At 38.4% G+C, this 25239-nt stretch overlaps 2 protein-coding genes across 3 annotated transcripts in view; one reads left to right on the top strand and one right to left on the bottom strand.

The window, feature by feature from the left end:
* GALNT5 (polypeptide N-acetylgalactosaminyltransferase 5) overlaps nt 1-7691 on the top strand; it is a 42368-nt gene extending 34677 nt beyond the window's left edge. Inside the window, exons 8-10 of the mRNA XM_006091257.3 lie at nt 566-646; nt 4050-4211; nt 7493-7691. Of these exons, the coding sequence (XP_006091319.1) occupies nt 566-646; nt 4050-4211; nt 7493-7633 (384 nt within the window). The 3' untranslated portion in view covers nt 7634-7691. The remainder of the gene's footprint in view (nt 1-565; nt 647-4049; nt 4212-7492) is intronic.
* A 9894-nt stretch (nt 7692-17585) lies between these two features.
* Nucleotides 17586-21886, bottom strand: ERMN (ermin). Of its 2 annotated transcripts, none has more exons than XM_006091256.3 (3): nt 21646-21886; nt 20933-21025; nt 17586-18082 (listed from the first exon to the last, which is right to left on the bottom strand). In XM_006091256.3, the coding sequence occupies exons 1-3, from the start codon at nt 21884-21886 to the stop codon at nt 17586-17588; spliced, it is 831 nt and encodes a 276-aa protein (XP_006091318.1). The 2 variants fall into 2 exon arrangements, with proteins under 2 accessions (XP_006091318.1, XP_023611892.1); XM_023756124.1 differs by having other exon boundaries at nt 20933-20965.
* Between the last annotated feature and the right edge of the window lie 3353 nt (nt 21887-25239).

The raw sequence follows: 25239 nt of genomic DNA, 5'->3' as shown, positions 1-25239 counted from the left end.
AATTTTCATGACTTTCCTGTAATGAATTGTAGCTTGCCGGAGTCATTAGGAAGATTCTGACAGGGAATCAGCTGGAAATCTGCTGTTCTTGAAGGACTCAATTTATCTATCTATGATTCAGTGCCTGAGCAGTCAAGTAGCTTGGAGGGGTCAGCCAGGCAACAGAGCCCGTAGCTGTCGGTTTGATTAAATTGCAAGTGTGTGCATTGACTTTTAATATATGCATCAGACAAACTTGAGCCAAGAAAATAACTACTTTTTCTTGCCACCTTTTGCTCATTCCCTTTTCAGCATTCCAGGCAAGGGTTAATTGAAAGCTTCTGTTTGTTGGCTCTGTGGCTAAATCACAGGCCTCAATTGACAGATTGAAGCTGTACTTTAGCAAGATTACATTATGTCTCTTAGAGACAGCAACCACTGAAATCTTATAGTGCTAAGTATTGCTGAGCTATTAACTTAACTGTCTTTTAACCTTCCTGTAGTTTTATATTCTGTGTTTTCTGAATGTCTTGATCTACTTTAAAATATTTGTTTCTTCATACATATTTTATATTTTGCTTCCTAGCTTATTAACGTGGCCTTGGGTAAATGCATTTCCATTGAAAATACCACAACCATCCTGGAAGACTGTGACGGGAGCAGCAAGGTATGCTGGGCTGGGGGTTTCTCTCTCATAGTAGGTGCAGTTCATGGTACTGGTGTAGTTGATAAGTGCGGGGTATAACACATTCATCACTCACTTGAGAAATTGGTTTTTGCTTAAAGAAACAATAGTTAATCCCTACATAATCATAGGGTTGGTGATAAGAGGGTCCACCACTAAATGTAAAGATGTGGGTACTGAAGTCAACCCATGAGAAATGCAGATCTGGCTCCATCACTTGCAAAGTGTGTCAATTTTGTACATTTCTTAACCCTTAGGTAGATGGCAGTAATGATAGTGCCTACCCTAAAGCTAGTGTGAGAATCAAATTAGATAAAACTATGAAGGATGTAGAACAACACCTAGTACTTAATGCTCCACAAATGTCCCCTGCTATAATAACAGACCAAAAAAAGTGAAAAATAGCACGTGACATATAAAGGTAGAGTAATAAAGAAAAAGACAGGACATATTTTTAAATAATTAATCTCAGGGAGCAATTTGATTCTCTGATTCTATCCCCTGCCCCCATTCTTCTATATCTGAAGGAAATAATGTAACTCACATAATCCATGATCCATAATGGAAGACCCTGCAGCAACACTCCCACAGACTCAGAGCACAGTGGTTAGGGGAGAGAGTGGCCTGGGGAGAACCGAGCAGGGACTCCGCAGTGCTGGAGGGGAGCTGGAGGGGAGCTGGAGGTGATGGCACCTCCCTCTCCAACACATGCTCCCCATCCATTCTTACTTTGTGGGGAGAGTTTCTGGTTTGGGTGCCAAATAGGACTCACAGGGACATCAATTCATGAGTACAACTCAGTCCCCTAAAATTGTAGGTCACTCTTAGGTAGAGAAATTATTTTTTGTGATAACAGGTTTGTTATCCCTTTAGAGACAGTACCAAAACATACTACTTTGATTCAACTAAGAGATATTGCTTTTATTTTGAAGCACATTCCATCTCTACCTCTTCATTCAAAGCTGCTACTAAAAGAAAAGGCATTTTGTCATCTCTGCGGCTATAATTCAGCTGTGGGTTGTAACCTGAGACTAAGGGGACTGTTAATTAGGAAAAAGAGGAGACAGTTGAAAGAGAAAAGTGTCAAAAATCAATGGAAAGAAATAACTTGTATGTATTAACAATTCTCAGAGGAAACAATTCACAAATAGTAAAACAAAACAATATTAGTCCAAATTATATGAAAATAAAATATTAAATAGTGCAGTCCTTCAAGTCTCATCAGTATTTTATCTGAAAACCCAAGTTCTGGTCTCGTAACCATTGAGTCTCTTGAGGGGAGACTGGGAGGGAAAGGTATGAATCCTGCAACCCCTGCCTTCCACAAATGTCATCTCCCTTTTTGTCTTGTTATTCCTTTTCAGCTTCTGCTTCCTGCGGCTTGTTTGAGTAATAAAAAGTAAAGAAACTTGGTGGAAATTAACTTATTTGTGCCAGAAATAATGAGACAATATCAAGACAGTGACCACAGCAATTATAATTTAAAAAAAAAAGCTTAAAAGAAATAAAACCCTAGGATTGTAGGTTTGACCTATCAAGCCCTATCTTTCACCTTATCTAAAAAGTCTCTTTAGTTAACTTCTCAATCAGTTGAGATGTCCCTTTGCGAGGTACTATCTAGCTTTTCCTCATAGCTACATAGCTTCTTTGTATTATGTCTATGCTTCTTGTGAACATAAGAAACATCCAAACCTATAAAAAATTGTAACGAGTCTATTTGAGCCAAACTGATGGCGTATACCAGGGAGTAAGATCCCAAATGCTCTAGAGAATAACAGTTTTGCAGTTTCTTTTGTGCATTTGAGATTAAGGAAGGTATGTAAGGAAGTACAGGAAGGAGGGGGAAAGCAAGGCCGGGATTGGATTACAGGTTAGTAGTTCAGATTATGTGCTCTCGTCCATTTTTGAAACAGGTCGGAAAGGGTGGTCACCCTTTAGAAGGAGGGGTCTTTAAAAGGGAACATTTCAAAGATGTGTTAACCTACGTGCACAGAAACAATGGACAGGGCTTGCTTAAGGCAAAATAAAACTTTTACCTAAGAATGTACATGCCTGGGGCATGACCACCCACCATGACCTGCCCTGTTGGGAATTTGTGATCAATCACTCAGTGAGGTTACTTTCCATAGAACCACCTTTTATTCCCCATTCTCAAATTTTAATATACACACAAATCACCTGGGGAGTTTGTTAAATGTGAATTCTGATTCAATAGGTTCGTGGCAGAACTGATTCTCAGCATTTCCAACTAGATGCTAGGTGACCCTAATGATGGTCCAGAGTGGCATATGCCAGGGAGTAAGACCTTTCAGCAGAGAGGTCTACCCCAATGGCATACTTGATAATCTAAATGAAATCTCAATCACATTACCAATGATTCACTAGATAAAAGCATTTAGATCAGCGGTTCTCAACCTGTGGGTCGAGACCCCTTTGGGGGTCGAACGGCCTTTTCACAGGGGTCGCCTAAGACCATCGGACAACACATATATAATTACATATTTTTTTGTGATTAATCACTATGCTTTAATTATGTTCAATTTGTAACAATGAAATTGGGGGTCACCACAACATGAGGAACTGTATTGAAGGGTCACGGCTTTAGGAAGGTTGAAAACCACTGATTTAGATAGACTTTACCAGCAGCCGTTTTTTCCTAATACGTTTAAAAATTTTCCACAGACCCAGAGCCGTACAGTTTATTAACCAGGCAGATCGTACTAGGTTGTAAATAACTGAAGAAAATAAATAAAAATTGAAAACATGGTTCCATTACCTGAATTGGTATTTATTTTAGACCTTGGTGACTCCCCAAAACTGGACTTCTCCCAGAGCAGTTCTTCACATTATCAGCAAAGAAAGATTTTTAACATTTCCTCTAGGGGTCCAATTGTCTAGCATAATCATTTCCACAAGGTAATTTAGGACCCTAACTTGGATCTCCTGGAGCCCCACTGGCTCAAGGCTGTAATCCTGCGGTGATTTGGATGTTCCAATACTTCAAGCACCAGGTTGTCTGGCATTCCGAGCTCCTGGAATGACATTTATTTGCAGATATGTACTAACTGGACTACGGTGTATTGTTGCAACTAACGCTTTTTGAGGGCTTCCGTAAGTGTGCGAAACACTTGACAGTCATTACCCAAGCCTCTGAGACAGACATGTTGAAGTTGCTACCCAACTAAAAATGGAGAAAAATTAGATTAGACAGGATTAATATTATGCTCCTACGATCAGTGTTGAAAGTGGTAGTACCCGGATTCAAATACGAAACATCTGACCAGAGTGCCTATATTCTTAACCTTTGCTGGCAAAGATGTTGGACAAAGCCCTGACTTGTGTTTTCCACCTGAGGTGACCTTTCTCTTACTCATTCCTTCCACAGCTTCAACAGTTCAATTACACCTGGTTAAGACTTATTAAACATGAAGAATGGTGCTTGGCTCCCGTCCCTGATCAGGGAGCCTTGAGGCTGCACCCTTGTGATAACAGAAACAAAGGGCTGAAATGGCTACATAAATCCACATCGGCCTTTCACTCGGAACTGGTAAGCGAAATATTTGTATCTCTTCTCTTCCACAAATCCAACTTCCCACTAAATGTGACAGGAAACCCTCACTGGCAGCTAACCCAATCGGAAGACTTCAATGTGTTTGTGACAACAGAGGCAGTGAAAAAGTTCTTACAGAGAGATCGGCATATTTTTGTAAATGATCAAATCTTTTTTTAAGAATTTATTGGCAATCAATTATTTTAAATAGAAATCACCAGGTTTTGTTGGTTGTATTGCTATCATCATCTGTTTCTAAAGTTGTTGTTTAGTCAGTTAACAATGCTAAAAGTTGGGCTGATAGGCTAGAATTGGTTTGCATCGGTTACCAGAAAAGCTTACAAGGAGAGTGTATGGGGAAAGTAAGAAGCGGTGTGCTCTCCCCAGGGCCTGCATTTTTCTATGCATCTGGTTCCCCATTCTGCCTTTCTCCAAGGGGCATTTGCTCACACCCTCTGGTTTCCAGAGACCTGGGCTCTCCTGGGGTGCTGGAGCCAGCTGCCACCAGCTTGCAGGAGCTGGTTGTGATCAACTCTTGCCAACTGCACCTTCAGGGAACCTGCTTTGGTAAATTCAAACCAGCCACGGTGGGAGTATTTACATCCATGCCACAAATCAGGGGTGTTTTTCCAGCGGTCCGATGGTTCATATTTACCAGAACATCCCTGCGATACCCTCGTCCCTCAAAGTCCTCTGAGCTTTTCCCAATTCTGTTTCAACAGGGGTACAAAGTCATAAGCATTGATGTAGGATGTTGGAGTGGCAGAAATAATGTCAGGACTGCCTTCTCAGATTTCCCACTATCTCACTAGGAGGTAGCCGCCAAATCCCCTAAATGCACTGAGTATACGGAGACCATCATTTTGCTCAGGAACAGCCCCAAAGTAAGCCCACTTTTTTTTACTTGGAGTGCCTCCATTCCTTTTGATGTCACAGCCAGTGAGTATTCTTTTCAGGATAATTTTCTTCCTGCCCAAGGTCAAAATCAGGGCCTGAGCCACACATTCCCCAGCCTTCCCCCCTTTAGATTTTCTCTGTTACATTTCAGTTCCTTCGGGGCATATTTTTTCTCTTTAGTAATAATGATTATTACTGAGTTTTTCTGAAAAATTAGGAATTACTAGTGCATAAATTGCTAATTTTATGTTTTATGGTGTTGGGAAAATCCATAAATATGTATCAAATAAATTACATCTTACCTTCTGCTTCTCTAACCCTGTGCCAAAGGAGGAAGAAAGAGGGAGAAAGAGGAAGAAAGAGGGAGAGAAAAGTAGAGATAGGGCGAGAGAGAGAAGAGAAAAAGAAAAAGAAAATACAGTATATGAGGAGAACAAAACCCTTACCCCCACCTTGTTTGTGACTTTAACACAATATATAGCTGCTTTCTGCCTTGAGTTCCCCTTTTCATGCTGTTAGATGCCATAGAAATGAATATCTTGAAAACGGTCTTTTTTCTTCTTTCAGTATTTTGGTAGTTTTCATACTACCCCTTTTAAGTCCCCCAAGACATGAAAGTCTTGAAAAGAAAAGGGAGAAATGCAAAATAAGACTATGAATGGCAGGGGCATGTCTCCCTTTTCAGGAAGCATTAGGAGTTGGGAGCTTCATGGAAGGAGGAGAGGTAATGGTAAGCTTGACCCTGAATACCAATGAATTATTAAAGTTATGCATTGATAAGCCAGCATTTAAAAGATGTTCTCTAGGTCAGCCCTCCCCAAAGGCTCCGGAATGAGGTCACCTAAAAGTAAATAGTTTCATAGGTGGCTTCTAGGACATGGGGAATGGAATACCCCTCTACATCATGTGTCTTTAGGTTGGGGACACGTTTTTGGTGTGTGTGGGGGTTTTTGTTGTTGTTGTTAATCCTTACCTGAGGATATTTTTTCCACTGCTTTTTCAGAGAGAGTGGAAGGGAAAGCAGGGGAGGGGGAAGTGAGGGGGGTGGGGGAGGAGAGAGAGAGAGAGAGAGAAACATTGACTGGTTGCCTCCCACACAAGCCCCGACTAGGTTTGGGAAGCAAACCTGAAACCCAGGTAGGTGCCCTTGATTGTAATTGAACCTGAGATCCTTCAATGTACAGGCTGATGCTCTAACCACTGAGACACCGGCCAGTGCTGGGAACAAGTTTTTTAGTTACCTCTTAACAATCCAGCAGCAGAACATTGTAGGTAGTCAATGATAATGTTGCTCAAGTTTAACTCCTTTACAAAACCTTGAGCATACTCAAGCATCATATTGCCAAAGTTCCACAAGGGAGTTTGTTACAGCGCAGCTTCTGATTCCATAGGTCTATGGCGAGGCTGAGTCAGCATGTCTAGCTGTCTCCTGGGTGATGCTGACGATAGTTTCAGTGGAGAGGTCTAACCCAATGACATGCTTGATCATCTAAGTTAAATCTCAATTACATTACAAATGATTCAGTAGATAAAAGCATTTAGAATGATTTTTCCAGAGGTCTATTTTTTTTAACATAGTTTTGCAGGAACTTCTTTAAAATAAATTATTGTCAGCCCTGTTTAATAATTTTTAAAAAGTATTATAAAACTCTCTCTCTCTCTCTCTCTCCATATATATATATATATATATATATATATATATATATATATATATATATAAAATCATCTCTGTCATAGTCCTGGATAGTTGAGAAGTGTAATAGGTAAAAAACAAATTACAAAGCCATGGGCAAGTTCTAAGTAGGCCATCAACCATTTCTAGGATATTAATACATATTAAGCAATAATAGAACCCTGAACTGCCTTTGACTTTTTTCCTAATTACATCCAAATTTTCTGGACCTCAGGCATTATGTACTCAGAGATTATGGTAGGGAGCTCATAAATAGAATACATTATTTATCTAGCACTTTGTATTCTAAATTTGCATTCTAAGGCATAGAGTTAATTAAGAAATTAACTGACTCACTATCTGTGATGGTATGTGGGTTTGTGTGTGTGTGTGTGTGTGTGTGTGTGTGTTTTCTTTTCTACCATTAGTGAGGGAGCCATCATCCATCAAATATAGAAATGCCATCTGGTACTATTTTCTTTAAATAATATAGTAATCAGCCATATGATCAGAAAATTCATCTTTGAAGTATGAGAACTTAGCTTGAGAAAGAGACACAAATTTAATACTGTCCAAAGCCTGTGATTATGTTATTAATTTACTTCAGGATAATCCCTAAAGAATAAAAAATGTAAGTACCTATCTTTTTTTTTTTAATTGGTTTCCATTTCTTTACCGTGGCTCATTCTCAGATCCCCTTTCTCTCCAGGTGAATCACATTGTTTTTGGAAACTATCATCAGTTGTTATGCTTGGAAGGAAATTTTTCTCAGAAAACTCTGAAAGTTGCTGCTTGTGACCCAAAGAAGCCATATCAAAAGTGGAAATTTGAAAACTATTTTGAAGACTGAAGAGGAACTGATGTTTTTATCTAGTGAGCCCATTATACACTGTGAAAATGACAGTGAACTTGGTGATTATATTTCTCCATGGTCGTTTAAATTTTTTAAATGAATAGCACTTGAATAGAAGATTTTCTAAAATCACAATATTTGAGATACCAAAAGTTAACTCAGGGAAACAGTCCAACATAGGATTGGAGTCCTTCCTCAGCACTAGAAGTCCTTTTGAATGGCCTGCTTCCTGCCCTGTGCTAAAACTCAGCCTGTAAGTTTCCCCATACAGTCTATCGGGTACGCAGAAATAAAGACAGAAGTGCTTGGGGAAGTACGATGATATTCATTATGACTGTGTTGGATAATAACCAGCTCTTTGGCCTACAAATAGAGAGAACCTGGTCCTTTATTTACTATTTTTTTCATCAAAAATTTTATTTGAGTTTTGATGGCTAGAAGTACTCATAAACACACAGCTATCACTTTGGCAAAATCCCTTCAGACTAGATTCATGTTTACCTTACAGTTTGGAATAATATTGATATAACTAGAGGCCTGAATTTCATAGGTAGGGTCCCTAGGCTTGACTGGTGATCAGGGCCGATCTGTGGGGTGACCGGTGGGGCAATCGGGGGCCCCCACTGGCACCTGCCTTGGCTGGCCTGGGGCCTGCGGGCTGGGGGCAGCTCCTGCATTGAGCTTCTGCCCCCTGGTGGTCAGTGTGCATTATAGCGACCGGTTGTTCCACCAGTCCTTCCTCCATTAGGTTGATTTGCATATTAGGCTTTTATTATATAGGATATTTCTTGGTGGCAGGATTTTGATCTAGATTACTATATGATGCTTTTTTTACCAGTCTGAGTCAGTGGAACATTTTTAATTGAGGATGTCAAATGCTTATTCAATTATAGATGTGGACATTGTTTCAGTTCATTTTGTGCTTTTAAAACTACACAAAATAAAGGGTTATGCTAGTAACTTCCTAGACTAGTGAATAGTAAAAAACCAAAAAGGCAAAGTAAAAGAGGCTTGATCACAATACACTAGAGCAGCGGTTCTCAACCTGTGGGTAGTGACCCCTTTGGCAGTCGAACGACCCTTCCACAGGGGTCACCTAAGACCATCCTGCATATCAGATATTTACATTATGATTCATAACAGTAGCAACATTACAGTTATGAAGTAGCAAAGAAAATAATTTTATGGTTGGGTCACAACATGAGGAACTGTATTTAAAGGGCCAGAAGGTTGAGAACCACTGCACTAGAGTAACCCAAAATTCATTTAATCACTGAACACATATGAGGAGTTGAAACTAATAAAGCAGAAATAGAGCCTTGAAAAATCTTAAGGTTCTTTTATATTAAATACTGCCTTAGATTTAGCAGCATTCATGGGGATAAAGTATGCTAAAATGGGCTCTAAAGATTTTTTAAAGTAGAAATAAAATGAAGGAAACAATGAAAGGGGAAGAGAATGAGGTAAGCAATCTTTAGGAAGAGAGGTAAGAAAAAATTACCCTAGATTTGGCCAAAAAAGAAAGGGGATCTGACACCTATAGGGGAGAGAGGGGAATAATAAAGCCTTAGATGTAGACCTAAGGATAACACTGGGGAAAAGTAATATTTCTTTGATTTATATTGAGCCCTAATCTTAGGTATGTCAATACTTAGGCATATCAGAGAGGATCTTAGAAATCCACATTCATTTTGGTAAGAAAACTGACACCCATCTGAAAATCTCAGACCAGAGAATCAGGATTAGAACTTGCATCTCCAGAGACAGAGCTCATTCTATTGCCCCAGGCCACCAGCCTACACAACCTATCCCACAGCATTTCTATAAAAGAGATGAGAAACCATTTTGCTGGGGGTGGATCTCTGGAAAATAACCATAACCATGCTATATGCTTGTTAATACTTAAAAAAACAACAACAAACAAACAAAAAACTTTGTTCAGGTGAAGAGATAATAAACCTGGGGATTTTTTTTAAGAGAGAGAGAGAGAGAGAGAGAGAGAGAGAGAGAGACATCGATCGGTTGCCTCCTGCATGCACCTGACCAGGAATTGAACCTCCTTTTGATGCATGGGACAATGGTCCAACCAACTGAGACACACAGGCCAGGGCTAAACCTGCGTGTCTTTAGTTCTGATTTCCTAATTAAAATTTATTTTTAGCCTGGCCGTTGTGGTTGACTGGTTGAGCATGAACCAAGAGGACCCTGGTTCAATTCCTGGTCAGGTTTTGGGCTTGATCCCCAACAACAGGCTTGCAGGAGGCAGCCAATCGAGATGTTTCTCTCTCATCAATGTTTCTATCTTTCTATCCCTCTCCCTTTCTCTCTCTCTAAAAAATTAATAAAAACATATTTAAAATTTATTTTTAATTCCCAATTAAATCCACAAGAGCAGAGCAATAACCAAGAATCAGAAGAGGAAACAGTTTTGCATATTTGCATCATATTTGGGATGCTTTTTTCAAATAATTGACATTGCAGATGAGATAAGAGAATGATTAGAAAATGAGCTAATTCTTTCAATACAGAGCCAAGTAGGGGAATAAAACACAAGGTGGTTGCCAAATGTCTAATTAAATTGCTGACCAAACTGAATATACTAGGTGCTTCATGTGATTCTTCATGTAACTGAAAAATGTTGAACAGTTATTTTCCCCCAGTCTAAAGACTGTATTTTTATTCAAAAACAGATTCCATCAAAAATGTCAACTCTGCTCAGAAAAAGAGTAATTATGGTTTGCATACACTCCACTTCGGGTATAACAGCAGAAGAAATTTGAATGTTTTTCTCAAAAAAAACCTTTGAGTCTGTTCAGTGTATGTTCTTCCCGACTTTACTTTGACATACTTATCTTATGAAGCTATATTTAAATCTATATTGTCAAGACAACAAAGGATTGTTTTCATACATCACATATTTGTTCTTGGGTAGAATTTTAAAACCAGCGTTCAGCATGTATACTTTCAATTCCTCTAAAATTCAAATAACTAATCACTAGTTAAGAATCTTCTAGGCCTGACCTTGCCAGTGCTAGCTGTAAAATCTACTACCAAATTTTTTTTTAAGCATTGCCCTATAAATTTTGTTTTCAGAAGGCTGCAATAGAGGTAAAAGTGCTATAAGGTCTTCTGATACTTCTAATGAAAAACCCTTGGAAGGGACACAATAGGACCCTTATTAGCCCAGAATTTTTCTATCGGGGCTGTATTATTGGGGACTTCACAGTTTTTCCTTGATTGACTTGAGTTGACCAAAAACTAACTTACCAAACCATCTGAGTGCTTCTGAGCTTTTCAGTTTGTACAATTTCTTTCTCTTTTTCAGCAGCTACCCAAAGCTTCTACCCCAATCTCCCCAAAGGATGGCACAGCTGTTGTTGGTACAACGATGTTTTATCACCAGCACCAAATTTCCTCAATTCTGCTTGCTGACATTCAATTAGCTGTCACTCACTGGGCCAAAAACCATCATGTATCATGATCACAATGCATTGTTGGCTTCTCCACACTAATTTGGAAATATTCTCTTAGCTTTTAAAACATCTTGTTTCTAGTATGGCCTTAGGAATTGTAAAGGGGCAAAAATATTGTTAGAGTATAGGAATTCCATTTCCCTGGGCAACCTTGATTTCATGAATAGCTTACAGTGATCTTCAGAAGGCTCTCATGCAAGATAATGGGGTTGAGATGTACCAGATAGTACCATCTTTATTTGTTTTAACACCTTTAATTTAACTTCCACGTGCAAACACAGGAAATAAATTATGCCTCAGATGAAGGCCCAATACCTTGGATAAAAGCAAGAAAATGACAAGGAGTAAATGGGAAAAAAATGAAAACAAATTACCTTGAGTACCTACTATGTGCTAGGCACAGCTCAATGTTGTGCACAACTCAGAGAGGTAGGTCTCATTCTCCTCATTATGCAGACAAAAGGATGGCTCTTGAGAGGGATTGTCTAATGTCATCCCACTGTAATAGCTAAAAACCTAATTTTTATTCTATGTGGCTCAAAAAAAAGAGGAAAGAAAGTCTCTTCATTATGCCATATTACTATGATTTTTCTTTTTTTTTTTAAGTAGGCAGTCAGCTCAGTGGAGCTCAGTTAAAAGGTTGTGGAATCAAACCTCTTTGTTTTCACTCTTGGATGCTCTACAGTCAGGAAATAGAAGTTGCACCCCTTCTGTTAAACAACTGAAGTGTAGCTTACGGATAGCCATCCCCACATGCTTTGCTGTGGTCCATCTCCTTGACTTCATGTTGGTCACATTCTTTTCCATTTTCTGGAATAAATATGAGAGGGAGAAGTGGCTATAGAGAGATTGCTTCTCTTTGAATATTACCAATTCTTTCTTCCCCTAAGCATTAATCAAAGCTGACAGATTTGAACAAAGGTGGGAAGTGAACAATTGAGGAGTCCTTTAATTTAAAGCATAAATCGAGACTTGTAATTTTTACTTCTATGTGTTGCCACCGTAGTGTTTTTGCAACAAACAACTTTTGCATAGGTTACTCAACAATTCCTACAAGCCAAAATGTCTTGCAACAAGAAAAGGAACACTAACCAAAGCTAATGTAGAAAATATTTATTTTTGGCAAATAGCCAGCTCATGGACAGGTTTGAATAAACCAAGTAAAGTATTATATACTCCTGATGAGGTTTATTGGATGGTATTTCAGGTGTTGGTGGTGCCTGTATCTAAAAAAAAAAAAAGAAAAAAATACCACTTCACTAAGGAGACTTACTGCCTCTGTTTTCAACCTAATGAGTGAACTAATAATTACCACTCCAATTAAGGTCTCTTTGCAAGATTAAGTGAATCTTTGCTTTGCAAAAAGACACATGAAATTCTCATTTTCCAGCAAATAGAGCAACTCTGCTAATATGCTGAGTCCCTAATGATGACAGTTGCCATCAAATAAGTAACAAATAATTTCTTTAAAAACAGAGGCTTTCTATTTTATTATTGATTGATAGATATTTGCCAGTTTTAGAATATTAGTCGTAATATATGTATATATATATATACATATATATATATATATACATATATATATATATATATATATATATAGCCTTTATATTAGATATTGAAACTAAAATTTTTGATAGCAGATCTTCACTTGACTATTGAAAAAATATTTCTTTTTAAAGATATGTGCATGTTTGTATATATGAATATATACAAATATATGAATATATACAAATACACACATATATTTATTTTTATGCATATATATGTATATATGAGTCTCTATATTTTATGCTTTGAATTGGGAGAAAGTAAAACCAAGAGTTTCTACTTAAAAAAAAAGAAAATAAAAAAATAGGTTTTGATATTTTTAACTCTCTTTTTAAGTGCATAGCTCTGTCTGCATCTGGCTTTCTGGACAAAAGTACAGGTGGACTTTCACTCTGGGTATTGTTTTTCATACTTGAAAGGAGTAATCAAACCCTAAATCTTCAAAATGTTTGTTATTCAGGTTAGGGTTATACACATGCCTTAACTCCTCTCCTTCAAAACAACTGCCCAAATGTTGCTGGTTTTATACACATTAAGCTATAAGAGGTGGTGATAAAAATGAGAGGAGGCAAAGGTCAAATTAGTGAATTTTTTGATTATCTGAAAACATTTGTCAATGGGGAGAACTAGATTAAAACTATGGAGTATACAGGAATTTGGAGTTAACTTGAATATTTTTTAAGTACCCAGTGTTTCTGCCTCTGACCAACTGAAGTTATTATAAAGGAAGCAAACATATGATGTTTGATTTTGAAGTTTCTAAGTAAAAATCTAAATCACTTTCCAAATTCATTTTCAAAAATTTCCTTAGCTGGCAATTAATTACTAGACATTAACATTTGATTATGTAGTTTGCCATGTATCTGACTGATTCTTTCTGCTGATTTCTACCCATGTCACTGAGTTTCTGTTGATTGTATGGTCTAGTCACCTCGTGTTCTTTATGAGCTGTATACACATTTTGGAATTCATATTTATTATGTTACTAGTGACCTGGTGCATGGATTTGTGCATGTTTAAATTAATTAAAAGGTGGCTGATGGGCGGGACTGGGCAAGATGGGCTGGGCCTGGAGCAACCTCCCACTGCCCCTCCCTATGAAGTGAGCAGGGTCCCTCTGGCAGGTGGGGGTCCCTCAGTCTGGCCTGCTGGGATTGGGCCGAAACCAGCTTTCCGACATCCCCTGAGGGGTCCCGGAGTGCAAGAGGGCACTCTGCAAAGTTGCTGTTGTACAGGGTGTGGAACGCAAACACAAGTATGCAGTAAGCCAGATTCGGGGCCAGCAGTGCCCCAGCAACAACATAATCCATGGCAGAAGATGGAATGGCGTGGCCCCTTCGGACTCCCTCCTCTCTGGTTTCGGGGTGCTTCACCTGAGAACCGCCACTGCCAAGTCACTGCAGCTTGGCAGCTCCTGCATTGAGCGTCTTCCCACTGGTGGTCAGTGGGCAACATAGCAACAGGTCAGACACTTAGCATATTAGCCTTTTATATATACAGTCTGATATTGTAATATTAGCAAATGTTTGCTATACCTTTTTATCTTACTTTTTATAGCCCTTTTTGTTTTTATAGAACAATGAAAGTTCAAGCTTTAAAAAATGCAGTTGCCTTTCTCATATGGCCAAACATATTTCTTCTTTATTACACTCAAGTGCTTCATCTTTTCCTATAATTCTCTATTATTACTTATTTTAAATATTTTTCATATCACTTTGAAAAACTTAAATATCCATTTGCCATTTGTAAGTGTACCAAGAGTACTACCCCATGTAAATATGCAGAAACAATTACTATAAAAGCATTAGCATAGTTTACATATATTACCTTCATGACTACAAAGATTTTTTTTTTCAAGTTTTGGAGTTAAGATGCATCTAAAACAATAGCTCAGTTCCTGTAAAAATAATAGAAAATTTTCATGAACATTACATACTAGCCATTAGAAATGTTTGCAATCACATATACAATCATTTGAAGACCTATAGAAATAAACAATGCAAATGAATTGAAATAGCATGTTCTCTTGATTTCTGAAGCAGCATTTATTGATCTTCTTAATAGCTGCTGATATGCAAGGTTTTTTTCTCAATTTTAAAGGGCAGCTAAAGAAAATAAAATCTAGACACCAAAAACAAGGATCCAAATTTTTATTGAGAACAAGTCAGACACAGAAGTTCTTTAATTAATTTGTTACTGGATGGATAGACTGTGACATATTCTGTGTCTTCAAAATTAGCCTTATATTAAAGGTACATTTTAAATTGACAGAGAAATAGAGCTGTTATTAATTCCTGTTCATCCAGCCACTGAAGAAAATTAAAAGTCATGTAAGAAATATCAGCATTCTCACAATAAATCAACTCTCCCTCCTCCAGAATACCAGAGTCCTTCTTCCAACCCAGAACCTTGAATCACAAAAGTGGTAAACTTTCCTGTAGAGTTACCAATTTGTATTCTAATGTGATAATATCCCTCATGCAATCTAAACCAGTCCCTTGTCTTTCCTTGGTTACAAAGAATCAAATAGCCACCCAACACTGTCATGTTATTTATGGCCACCTAACTCTGTGGCCTTAATGTAAAATGGCAGCAGCAAGGGCAATGTCAAAGAATAGTTTCAGCCCTGGCCAGTGTGACTCAATTGGTTGAGCATCATCCCATGCATGAACAGGTTGCTGGTTTGATTCAAGACAGGGCACATGCCCAGGTTGTGCTCAATTCCCAGTGGGGGGTGTGCAGCAGGCAGCCAATAGATGTCTTGCTCTCACATTGATGTTTTTCTCTCTCTCTCCCTCTCTCTTCCCCCCTCTCTAAAATCAATAAAAATACATTTTAAAAGAAGAATATTTTCATTGTTCTTTTGCAACTACATTGCCTCATCCATGAGCATTAAGTATGTACTCATCAAATATGCCCTGAAGAATCTTTGTTGACAAAATCTTTCATGCTGCATTGTCTGGTAAAAGCACAAAGCTAAAAAGGCCAGGGTTACTATATATATATATGCGTTGGAGCTGCAAAAGAGCTAGTTGCTTGGCCATATCAAAAGGCCATAGACCACATCATCATCTCCCTTGGAATAATTTAAAATATAGGCCCTGTTCATGGTAGATTAACAATACAATCCTGTTCTGTGATGGCTAACGCAACACTGAGCTTTGAAGTTAAATAGAAAATTGTAGGGGTCATCAGTAATCCAGAAAAGAAACTAGGCTGTCCTGATGGACAGGTTTAGAGGATCTAAATAAACAGGAAATTGATCTAGTGCATTCATTTTCTATCCACGTTTATTAATAAAGACCTGATTTCCTTAGCTTTATCTGAAAACTTGCCTTGTCAAGAATGAAAGCTACTGGTTCTACTGATAAAGGATGGCAGAACATTTATACATTCAGGTTGCAAAGTATCTGTTTGAAAGAATAAGAGGAACACTGCAATCTTATTTCAAAATTGAGCCTTGTAAACACTAACTAAAAGTACATGATACTATGGAAATATATTACATGACCAGGAAGAATGAAAGAAATTGCCATTAAAATGGGTAGGATTTGTTACACATAAATAAGCAATAATCTAAGAAGGGAGAAACCGGGTTTTTTTTTACAAAATAAAAAAGAAAGAAACAAAGAGTTGACTAGTACAATGAAGACTGTATTACATTCAGACAATAAGGAATTGTCTTTTTATTTGCGGGGCCAAAAAATATCTTTATCTGTGGAGACAGAAAATACCAGATAATATATATGGAAGCGTGAAATAAAAAATTATGAAACTACCTAAGAAATCTATATAAATATAGACTCTCCTTTTTCATAAATATTCAATACATTATTTGACACATTGGTTTGATGAAACTCCATTTAAGCATCTCGATTTGGGCTGAAGTCCAGTGAATCATATTTTCCCAACAACTATCAGAGCTTTCTCACTAAAAATGCATGCTCACACTCTACTTTGAGAATATTCTAAGATAATTATTTCCATTTTCATAGTAACTAGTACAGTTATGACTAGAGTTGTCTCAGGTTTCTAAGGAAAGAAAATTATTCTGAGATATAATTAATAAGGAAAAGTGTGATAATAAAGAGGGGGTATTTTTTTAAGACGTACTAAGGCGCTCATTTTCATTTTTAATGACTTTCACTTTGCTAGACAAGATTTTATTTTGTCACAGAAATAAAACTATCCAATATAATTCTTTAGTCTGTTGCCCACCAATTGTGTAGCCCCTCCCTGTACCAACCTCACAATGGATTTAATTCATCTTGAGAGCATAAAGGCAACATTCAGTAAACAGAATTCTCCGGACTCACAATTGCTCAGCTCCTCTAGTGAGAAAATTCAGTGAATGGTAACAGTGAGGAAGAAGCCTGTACCAAATTTTCACTCTGCAGATGCCACGGAAACCACTTAAAATCGCTTTTGAAGGTAATAGGAAAGGCAAAGTCTTTTGAAAAGTTTACTGGCCGAGTCTATAAAATAGTGCTTAAAAGTTAAGAAAGGGTTAACAACAGACTTTCTAGCAGCCTCAGGGTACAGGAAGAAAGACCCCAAAAGAAATACAGGAATCATATCAAATAGGTCTCTGCACAGAATGACTGTATTTCCCAGCGCTGCTCCTTTTAAAGCCAAATCATGCCAGATTCCCCAGGGGTTCCAGCTGTTCAGGGCTTATCACATGTGCTATGTTAGTGAAGTTTTAAAAAGCAAATGTCCGTAAATAAACGTAAAGGTTTTTGATCTGAAGTTACCAGACTGAATTTTGCCTAGGGTTATTTCCACATTATTCTACAGTGAAACAGAAAGGAAGCTTCCACATCTTTAAAGAGGATAGCTGACTTAAGGGATACAAAGATGCATCTTGGGAAAACAGAATTAGCTTTTGCTTTAGTGGGGCTGAGAACTTCTCAGATCCAGTTAGTTTATAAATTCATCATAGACTCGAATTCATCAATTCTTTGCTTGGTATTCCCCTTCCTGATTTTCCGGTAGGATATTGTGTTGTATCTTGAATAAGCATTTCTGGAAATATCGCTCTTCTTCCCAAAAGGTGGCTGCTCATCAGGGGTCACAGGTTGGGAACTGGGGCTGCTCAGCGGGGAGTCCTCACTTGGATCACCTTCCTCTTTGAAGTGAGAACCCTCTACGTGTTTTTCCTTAAATTCTATCACTCGAACTTCATCTTCATCATCATCTTCATTGTTAGTTTCTTCATCCCAAACCTCTTGCTCCTCGTCATGCAACACATCGACTTGGCCAGCTTTTCGAAATCCCAGCCATTCGATTTCAGTTGCCTGGTAAGCTTTGCTCTTCCTATCCCCAACTTCTCGTTCTTCTAGAGGTTGTTCAGCAATCCTCTCCTTTTGTCTACTTATTTCCTGGTTACTGCTGCTCAGAGGAATCTTCTTCCACGGATGCCCTGTAGCAAAATCAATTGATAGCTGAGATGTGCAGAGATTCCAAAAACTCAGATGTTGTTCTCCAAATTATTTTTCTGGACAATCATTTCCCCACATTTGTTTTATGAAATACTATTGTGTGGGTTACTATTTTATACCATACAATGGGCTAGTCCATCAAATTCATTTGGAAAACATTGCATTTAACACTGTTAAGTGAGCTTCCTCAGAATTCATCCAAGCCTTTCAAATGCTAAAGAATATTGTAAATCTCCAAGAAAGTTAGCAACTCAACCTCACTTGACTATGGATTTGTTGTTGTTGTTGTGAGACCGGTATTCACTAAGACACACTTCTAAAAACATGTCTAGCTTGTCATGACTAAATGTGAATATGTAAAATAAATATTTGGACCTATATCTTACACACACACACCCCTCAGGGAAAATTAGAAAAATATCTCACAGGGAAATGAAGATGGCTTCCTTCCAATAGTAAAAACAAGGACGGCCCCTGTCTGTCATGCTCAGAGTAGCACATTCAGTATTTGCCCCCACGCTTCTCAGAGTTGCCCTAAGGTACCAGGTATAGAAGGAGGAACAGAGGACCACAGATGGTCAGAAGTCACAAACTGAGGCTAAACCAAACCCACAAAGCACACACACTTTAGTCTGATACCTGCTATGAATTTCTAGAGAGCCAAGATTTAAAAATAATGTTGAGTCATATTTACATAGTGCTAGATTAGCCTATTGCTTTAGACATGTCCCTAATGACAACTAATTAATTCAAGTTGTTTGGTACCATGTCCTGATTTTTAAAAGGCTTAATTCATTGCAAACTTCACTTTGCAAACGGATCATATTAGGATACTCCCAACAATATTTATAGAGAATGCAAAAAGAATTAATTATCAGAGAGTAGAGGTAGCTCTGTGAGCTTTCACCCCAGAGGACTTGTGTAGGAAGCGTCTGTCTGCAGTGCGCATGACTCAGAAAGACAGCCTGTGTTGAGTCCTTGTCAGGCCTGGGTCCACTATTCCCTTTCAACACTCTAAGAGCCTTGACCTAAAATGAGAGATGAGGTTTCTCTTTGCCCTTCCCCGCCACAATTTTCTATTTTCACTGAAAGATGTTCACAAGTTCATTTCCATCAAATATTTTTCATTCTCTTTTTATTCTTTTGTTTTCCCAACTAGAGGAGTCAAGTGGTAAACTTACAAAAAGAGATAGAGTTGAAGATGGATTTTTCACTTCTAACTCATTGTGCACAGATACCCAGCCCATGTTGTTTACTCTATAAATAAATGTGCATGAGAATATTGAACTTTGTTTTGTTTTATTTTTTCCATAAGAACCAAATAAAATGATCTTTTTGCTCATATTCATGACTCGGGCATGGAGTTGTCATGCATGAAATTACTTCTTGAATTTAAATTATAGTTTTTCTTCAATATTTTTAGCATCTTTCTATTTTTCTTTAACCCAGGAATGTTCTCTTTGGAGACTTTATAGCTGCTTGTCATTGTGAACATAAAAGGCAACAAAACAACAAAACATATACCTCTAGCTTTCAGGAAAAACATATGTTCCACCAAAAACAAAAGGATTCATTCAGGGAAAAATTCACCCTTAGACCCACAACTCTGAAAATCCAGACTGCTTTTGTTCTCTATATGATAAAAATGAAACATCCTAGAAAAATGTTGTCTCCACTAGAATTCCTGATTAGAAATTTGAAAGGGGCTCTAGATGAAAATTGAGATCCCTGCTTTCAAAACCTACATTGGAAGCACAAAGATCAGGGCAAAGTGTGTTAGTTCATTTCACAGGGGCTTAAGTGACTGATTATCGGTGATAAGGTAAGAGCTGGACAAGGCCTGTTGTTTACTACATTCTTCCTTATGTGTCTACACAGCGGACCACTGCTTGTGGTCAGTGGCAGTCTGAGAGGTGTCCAGACAAAGTGGACAAACCCAGGAAACTGCCAATCACATCCATGTCTTCCCTGGCATCTATTATTTTACTAGTATGTGATGTTTAAATTCAACCAATAATCTCATCAATATTTTTCCTGTTAAGGTCCTAACTAAACTAAATTGCTTAGGTCTAACAAGCTGACTTCAGTTTTGAGATAAGAGGATTATGGCTGCAAGAGAGGACACACATTATTAATTAATAGGTTTTTATCCTTCTCTGTATTTGGAAATTTCTTGAATATAGATGTCTCCTTAGAAGAGAAGTCTAAATGATCTTGTGTCTCTTAGTCTCTTGAGTTTATTTGAAATACAATATAGTCACTTAAAAATCAATGTTTGTTTGTTTTTTATTCTCACAATGCTTTTATTCTGAAAAATACAATTAAAATTACCACCTGGGAGATTTCTTTGACAAGAATTAGGTAACCATTTTGTGTTTGCCTCAGAGGCTTGGAATTTTCCTTTATACCAAATAAATTTATAAAATTATTTTAAACTGTATGTCAATGGTAAACTTTTAGGATAAACCCTTTTGAAAACATTTATATTTCACAAGTTGACTCACACAGATTTTGAGATACTAAATAAATTTAAAAAACATTGATTTAGTGGACTAACTTACTAAGAGACAGATGACAGACATATTGTCAGGTCAAAATGTGACAATCAGTTACACCAATCCACGTAGTCTGTCTTGAAGCTTCTAGAATACTTTCTAAGGTGGAACCCACAGATAATCAAGACTCCCTTATCTGCCAACAGCAGCATTGAGCTTTGGAAGGCATTGCCTGGGTTGCTTTCTCAGCACTACACTCACACAACATCCCATGCCAAAACTGTCACTCACACCCAGTCAGACAAATTGTGTACAAAATGGAGCAGTTCCTCTTACCTTCTCTGAATGTCATTTCATCAACACTGGTTTCTTGGAGAGAAAGATCTGTGATGGCCTTATGAACAATGAAGAGATGCTCTTCTGGTTTTTCTGGTGTGGGGGGGAAGCACACTAGGTTAATATTTTAATGCTTAAGTAGTTCAGGGTTAAATAAATGATCAATTCAGACTCTAACAATTGATTTTTAACTGTGATTACTAAAAATAACTATTTCACTCTTCCCCCTCATTTTTTCATTGGTTCCTTTTATTTATAAACATAATGCTAATCTTCCTTTCATATCTAAGGTATATAACCATGATTCAAACACTTTATGGTATATTTAGAAGAAAAATTGGAAATTCTGAATTCCTTTTGCTCAAATAATAATGGAGCTGTCCATAAGAATAATAAATAACAGTAGCTAACATTTAACCAATACTGAGTAATCCTCACAACAACCTGACAAATGTCATTATTCTGCCTTTTGATAACTAAGTCTTCAGGAGGCTAGGAAAGTTGTCCAGGATCACAGAGCTATCAAGTAGATAAGCCTGGATTTAACCCGAGGCACAAGTTTATGCAGCCCCAGTAGCAAAAGGGGCCACATCTGGACAGCGATGGGGGTGGGAGGATGTACATCACATTCCTGTCATGACAATTTATCAAAAGAATCCTGGATGAGTTTACAAATCAAATCAAGCAAATTGAAAAGAAGGAAAATGTTTTACCTTTTAGAGTCTTCTCATCCTTGGGCCAGTTGAGCAGCATCTTCCCTTGTAATTTTTCACTTTTCTCCTGATTTCCTTCTGTGGGCAAATCTTCAAGACTCGGTTCCACCCTGTGGTATGGTGCGGTGCCATCCACATCTCTGACCTCATCACTGGTTTTGGGGATTGGTGGGTTACCGTTTTCAGGTGGTGTATCCCCATTACACTCAACCTGCCTAAATGTCACTGGAACATCCGTCATGATGTACAGTTGAGTCCAATTTAGAGAGAGCTTTGGGGAAACTGAGTAAACCGATCCTCGATAAGTCTTCTTGCCTTCAAGTCCTATGGTTCCAACTCTGACTCTAAGAATACAATTTTTTTTTTACTTTAGCACATAACAAGCTTCTTTTTCTAAAGGTGCCCAGAGAGCATTTAGAATAAAAGCAATAGGATTTGTCAGATTTGCCACCAGCCCATGAGCAAGATTTGGGCCAATCGCCACCTTCTTTGCTGCTTAGCAGTCCCACTAGCAGAATTAATGGTTGCCTTTGATTTACATAAACAAACAATTGGAGGCAATCAGGCTTTTGTGTTGGCTTGTAGAGGGGGACTTTCAGCTTGTCAGTCCCCTCTGGGAACAGAGATTGTTGTCCCTTTTCATAATGGCCTTTTGTTATTTTCCTTGTAACAGGAGCCACAATTGTTCCACAGCTTTAATCCAGAGAGAATGACCACCTTGAGGCATATTAGTTCTGTGAAACCAGCTTAACATTTCCAAACAGATTTTGTTCAAGTAAAGCCTGAGCTATTTTGTAGGGGACAATGGCATCGTTTCTTATTTATTCAAGAATAAAAACAGCTTATCAAAAACCTGTAAACAGGACAACTTTATTAGAAGCAGTTCTGGCAGCAGATTCCATGCTTTGCTTTCAGGAGCCCAGAGAAGGGACCTAAGAGAAAAACGAACAAAAAAATTCTGCCATCTTGCTAATAGCAAAAATATTACAATTTTAGAGTCATGCGTTTGGTCTATAGCTTCTTATTCTCTAGTTTATTTACATCTATTGAAGCCCAACCCATCCTTTAAACCCCTCACATAACTTCCTCCATGAAGTTTTGCCTCCTCCAATCAGAAATTGTCTCTATATTCTCTATGGATACTGCATGATGCTGGTGTTAACGTAAAAACATTCAAACCTGTAAAGAATTTTGTGAGTTTATTTGAGCCAAACTGTTGACAATTGCCAGGAAGCAGAATCTCAATGAATTGGCTCCAGAGAATGGCAGTTTTTCATCTATTTTTATACCTTACAATCAAAGGAGAAGACATAAGTGGGTTATATGAAATCCATTGGTGATAGATTAGGGAGGAGGGAGGAAGCAAAGGGGGGGGGGACCTCTGGGATTGGATGAAAAGTAAAATAATAGACACATACTTTTTTTACTTAGATGGGTACAGGATAGTTAACAGTCAACAATTAACATGATAACAATAACAATGAAGGAACTTGTGGTAATCTGTCCTGGCACCCAGGGCATTTGGTTGTGCCCTGAGTAGTCCTGAAAAAAGGGAAGTTACAAGTTACTCTGGCATTGCAAGGATATGTTATCATAGATGCAAAAAGACAATCAACTCAGTCAAGGTAAAGATTGACCTTGTCAGGGAAGATACCAGCCTAGGAGGTGACTGCCCACCATAACTGCTTCAGTTAAAGTTTAATTTCAGACCATCCTTTGTGGTTACTTCAGGTCTCTGAGTTTGCAAGACTGCCATGCAGGCCTTCCCTGAGCTAGTCAGGTCAGCATGTGGCCCCTTTCATTCACATTGGTAAAATTATATAGCACCAACATAGCCTGCCCTTAGGGCACTGGTCCTCAACCTTGGCTGCACATTAGAATTACCTGGAAATCTTTTTAAAATCCTGATTTCTGGGCCTCATCCTCCAGAAATTCTGTTTCTTTGTTACTAATGTTGTGGCCCCACTCCTTAGGGCAGTGGTTGGCAAACTGCGGCCCCTTGAGTGTGGCTCTTCCACAAAATACCACGTGCGGGCGCGCACATACAGTGCGATTGAAACTGCGTGGCCACACTCAAGGGGCCAAATTGCCACATGTGGCTCTCGAGCTGCAGTTTGCCAACCACTGTCTTAGGGGAAACAGGTGATTATGTAAAACATCTGCTACACCACACCTTCCTTTTCAAAAAAAGACATCAATTATTTTTCTTTTTTGGATCTCATCTAGTGCAAAATGATCCCAGAGCCTTTGTCCATGTTGCCCCGCCCCCAGCCTTGGAATGCTTTCTCTTCCACAAGGCCAAACCCCTGTCCTCACCAGGTCCTGAAATATCTTTTCTTTCATGACACTTTCCCTGACCCACAGGATTAAAACAGGATTCCTGCTACACATTATCTTTGTCCTTCAGAGTACCCTGCATATTGTGATTAAACTAGTAATTGCACAATTATCTGTAACGTCTCTTTCACCAACTAGAATCTAAGCTTTACTAGTATCTGGGCAGGAACCATTTTAATTTCCTTACCTGTGTCCTCACCATGTAACATCTGCCTTGAACTAACTAGGTAGGTACTCAATAAAATAATATATTATTGAATATTATAAATGAATAAGTTTTACTCCTAAGAGAATACATCTCAGATCTTTTCTAAAGAGAAGAGCCCTGGCCGGTTTGTCTCAGTCAATAGAGCTTCAGCCTGCAGACTGAATGGTCCTGGATTTGATTTCAGTCAGGGACAGGTTCCCAGGTTGGGGGCTCAATCCCCAGTAGGGGTCATTGGGGAGGTAGCAGATTAATGATTCTCTGTCATCATTAATGTTTCTATCTCTCTCTCCCTCTCCTTTCCTCTCTGAAATCAATAAAAACATATTTTTAAAAAAAGAGAGAGAAGAAGAGAGGTTGGATAGTAATTATAAGTGTATCACCTTTAAAATTATATCTGAGGCTAGGCTCACTAAAATGTATGTCAGGAATGACAAATAACATGGCACTGGGCTCATCCTCTCCCGATGAAAGAAGTTTTAGGGGTGAAATAGGCAGGTTTAGGAAATTTTAGTAATTAAGGGGTCCATGGAAAAAGCACAGGGCTACAGAGCTGCAAAGGGTACATTTCCATAAGACAAGGGATCTGGGAGTGGCAGAAGTTACATTTCCATAAGACAAGGGAACTGAGAGTAGCAAAAGGTACACATTTACAGAATGAAGGGAAGGAAGCCCCTCATTCGAAGAGGGAGGAAGAAAAACCCAGAGGGAATAGGAGAACAGTAAGGGAGAAGAAGGAGGGAACCTCACTTACCTGAGGCTTGAGCTCAGAAGTTGCTATAGTGACCAAATCAAAGGGGAAATAGTGACCAATCAGAGGGGTTATCGAGGCAGGAAAACTGCAGCCTTAAGAAGGGGGGGACTCAGTGGGACTCTTTCCCCCCCTCCCCACGTGGGAATCTGTGCTTGTTTCTCAATAATTTCCACCTTTTGCTATACCACCTTTCATCCGTGGTTTCATTCTTCGACTCCACTGGACAAAGAACCCAGGAATCATCCTGTCCAGAGGAACACTACGTTCCAGTCCCATTTTCCCGTATCACCACGTACAT

This window comes from Myotis lucifugus, unplaced genomic scaffold (assembly GCF_000147115.1).
Source record: "Myotis lucifugus unplaced genomic scaffold, Myoluc2.0 scaffold_89, whole genome shotgun sequence".
Classification (NCBI taxonomy): domain Eukaryota; kingdom Metazoa; phylum Chordata; class Mammalia; order Chiroptera; family Vespertilionidae; genus Myotis; species Myotis lucifugus.
The sequence above is the reverse complement of the archived record's forward strand: the minus strand, read 5'-3'. Positions and strand labels throughout refer to the sequence as shown.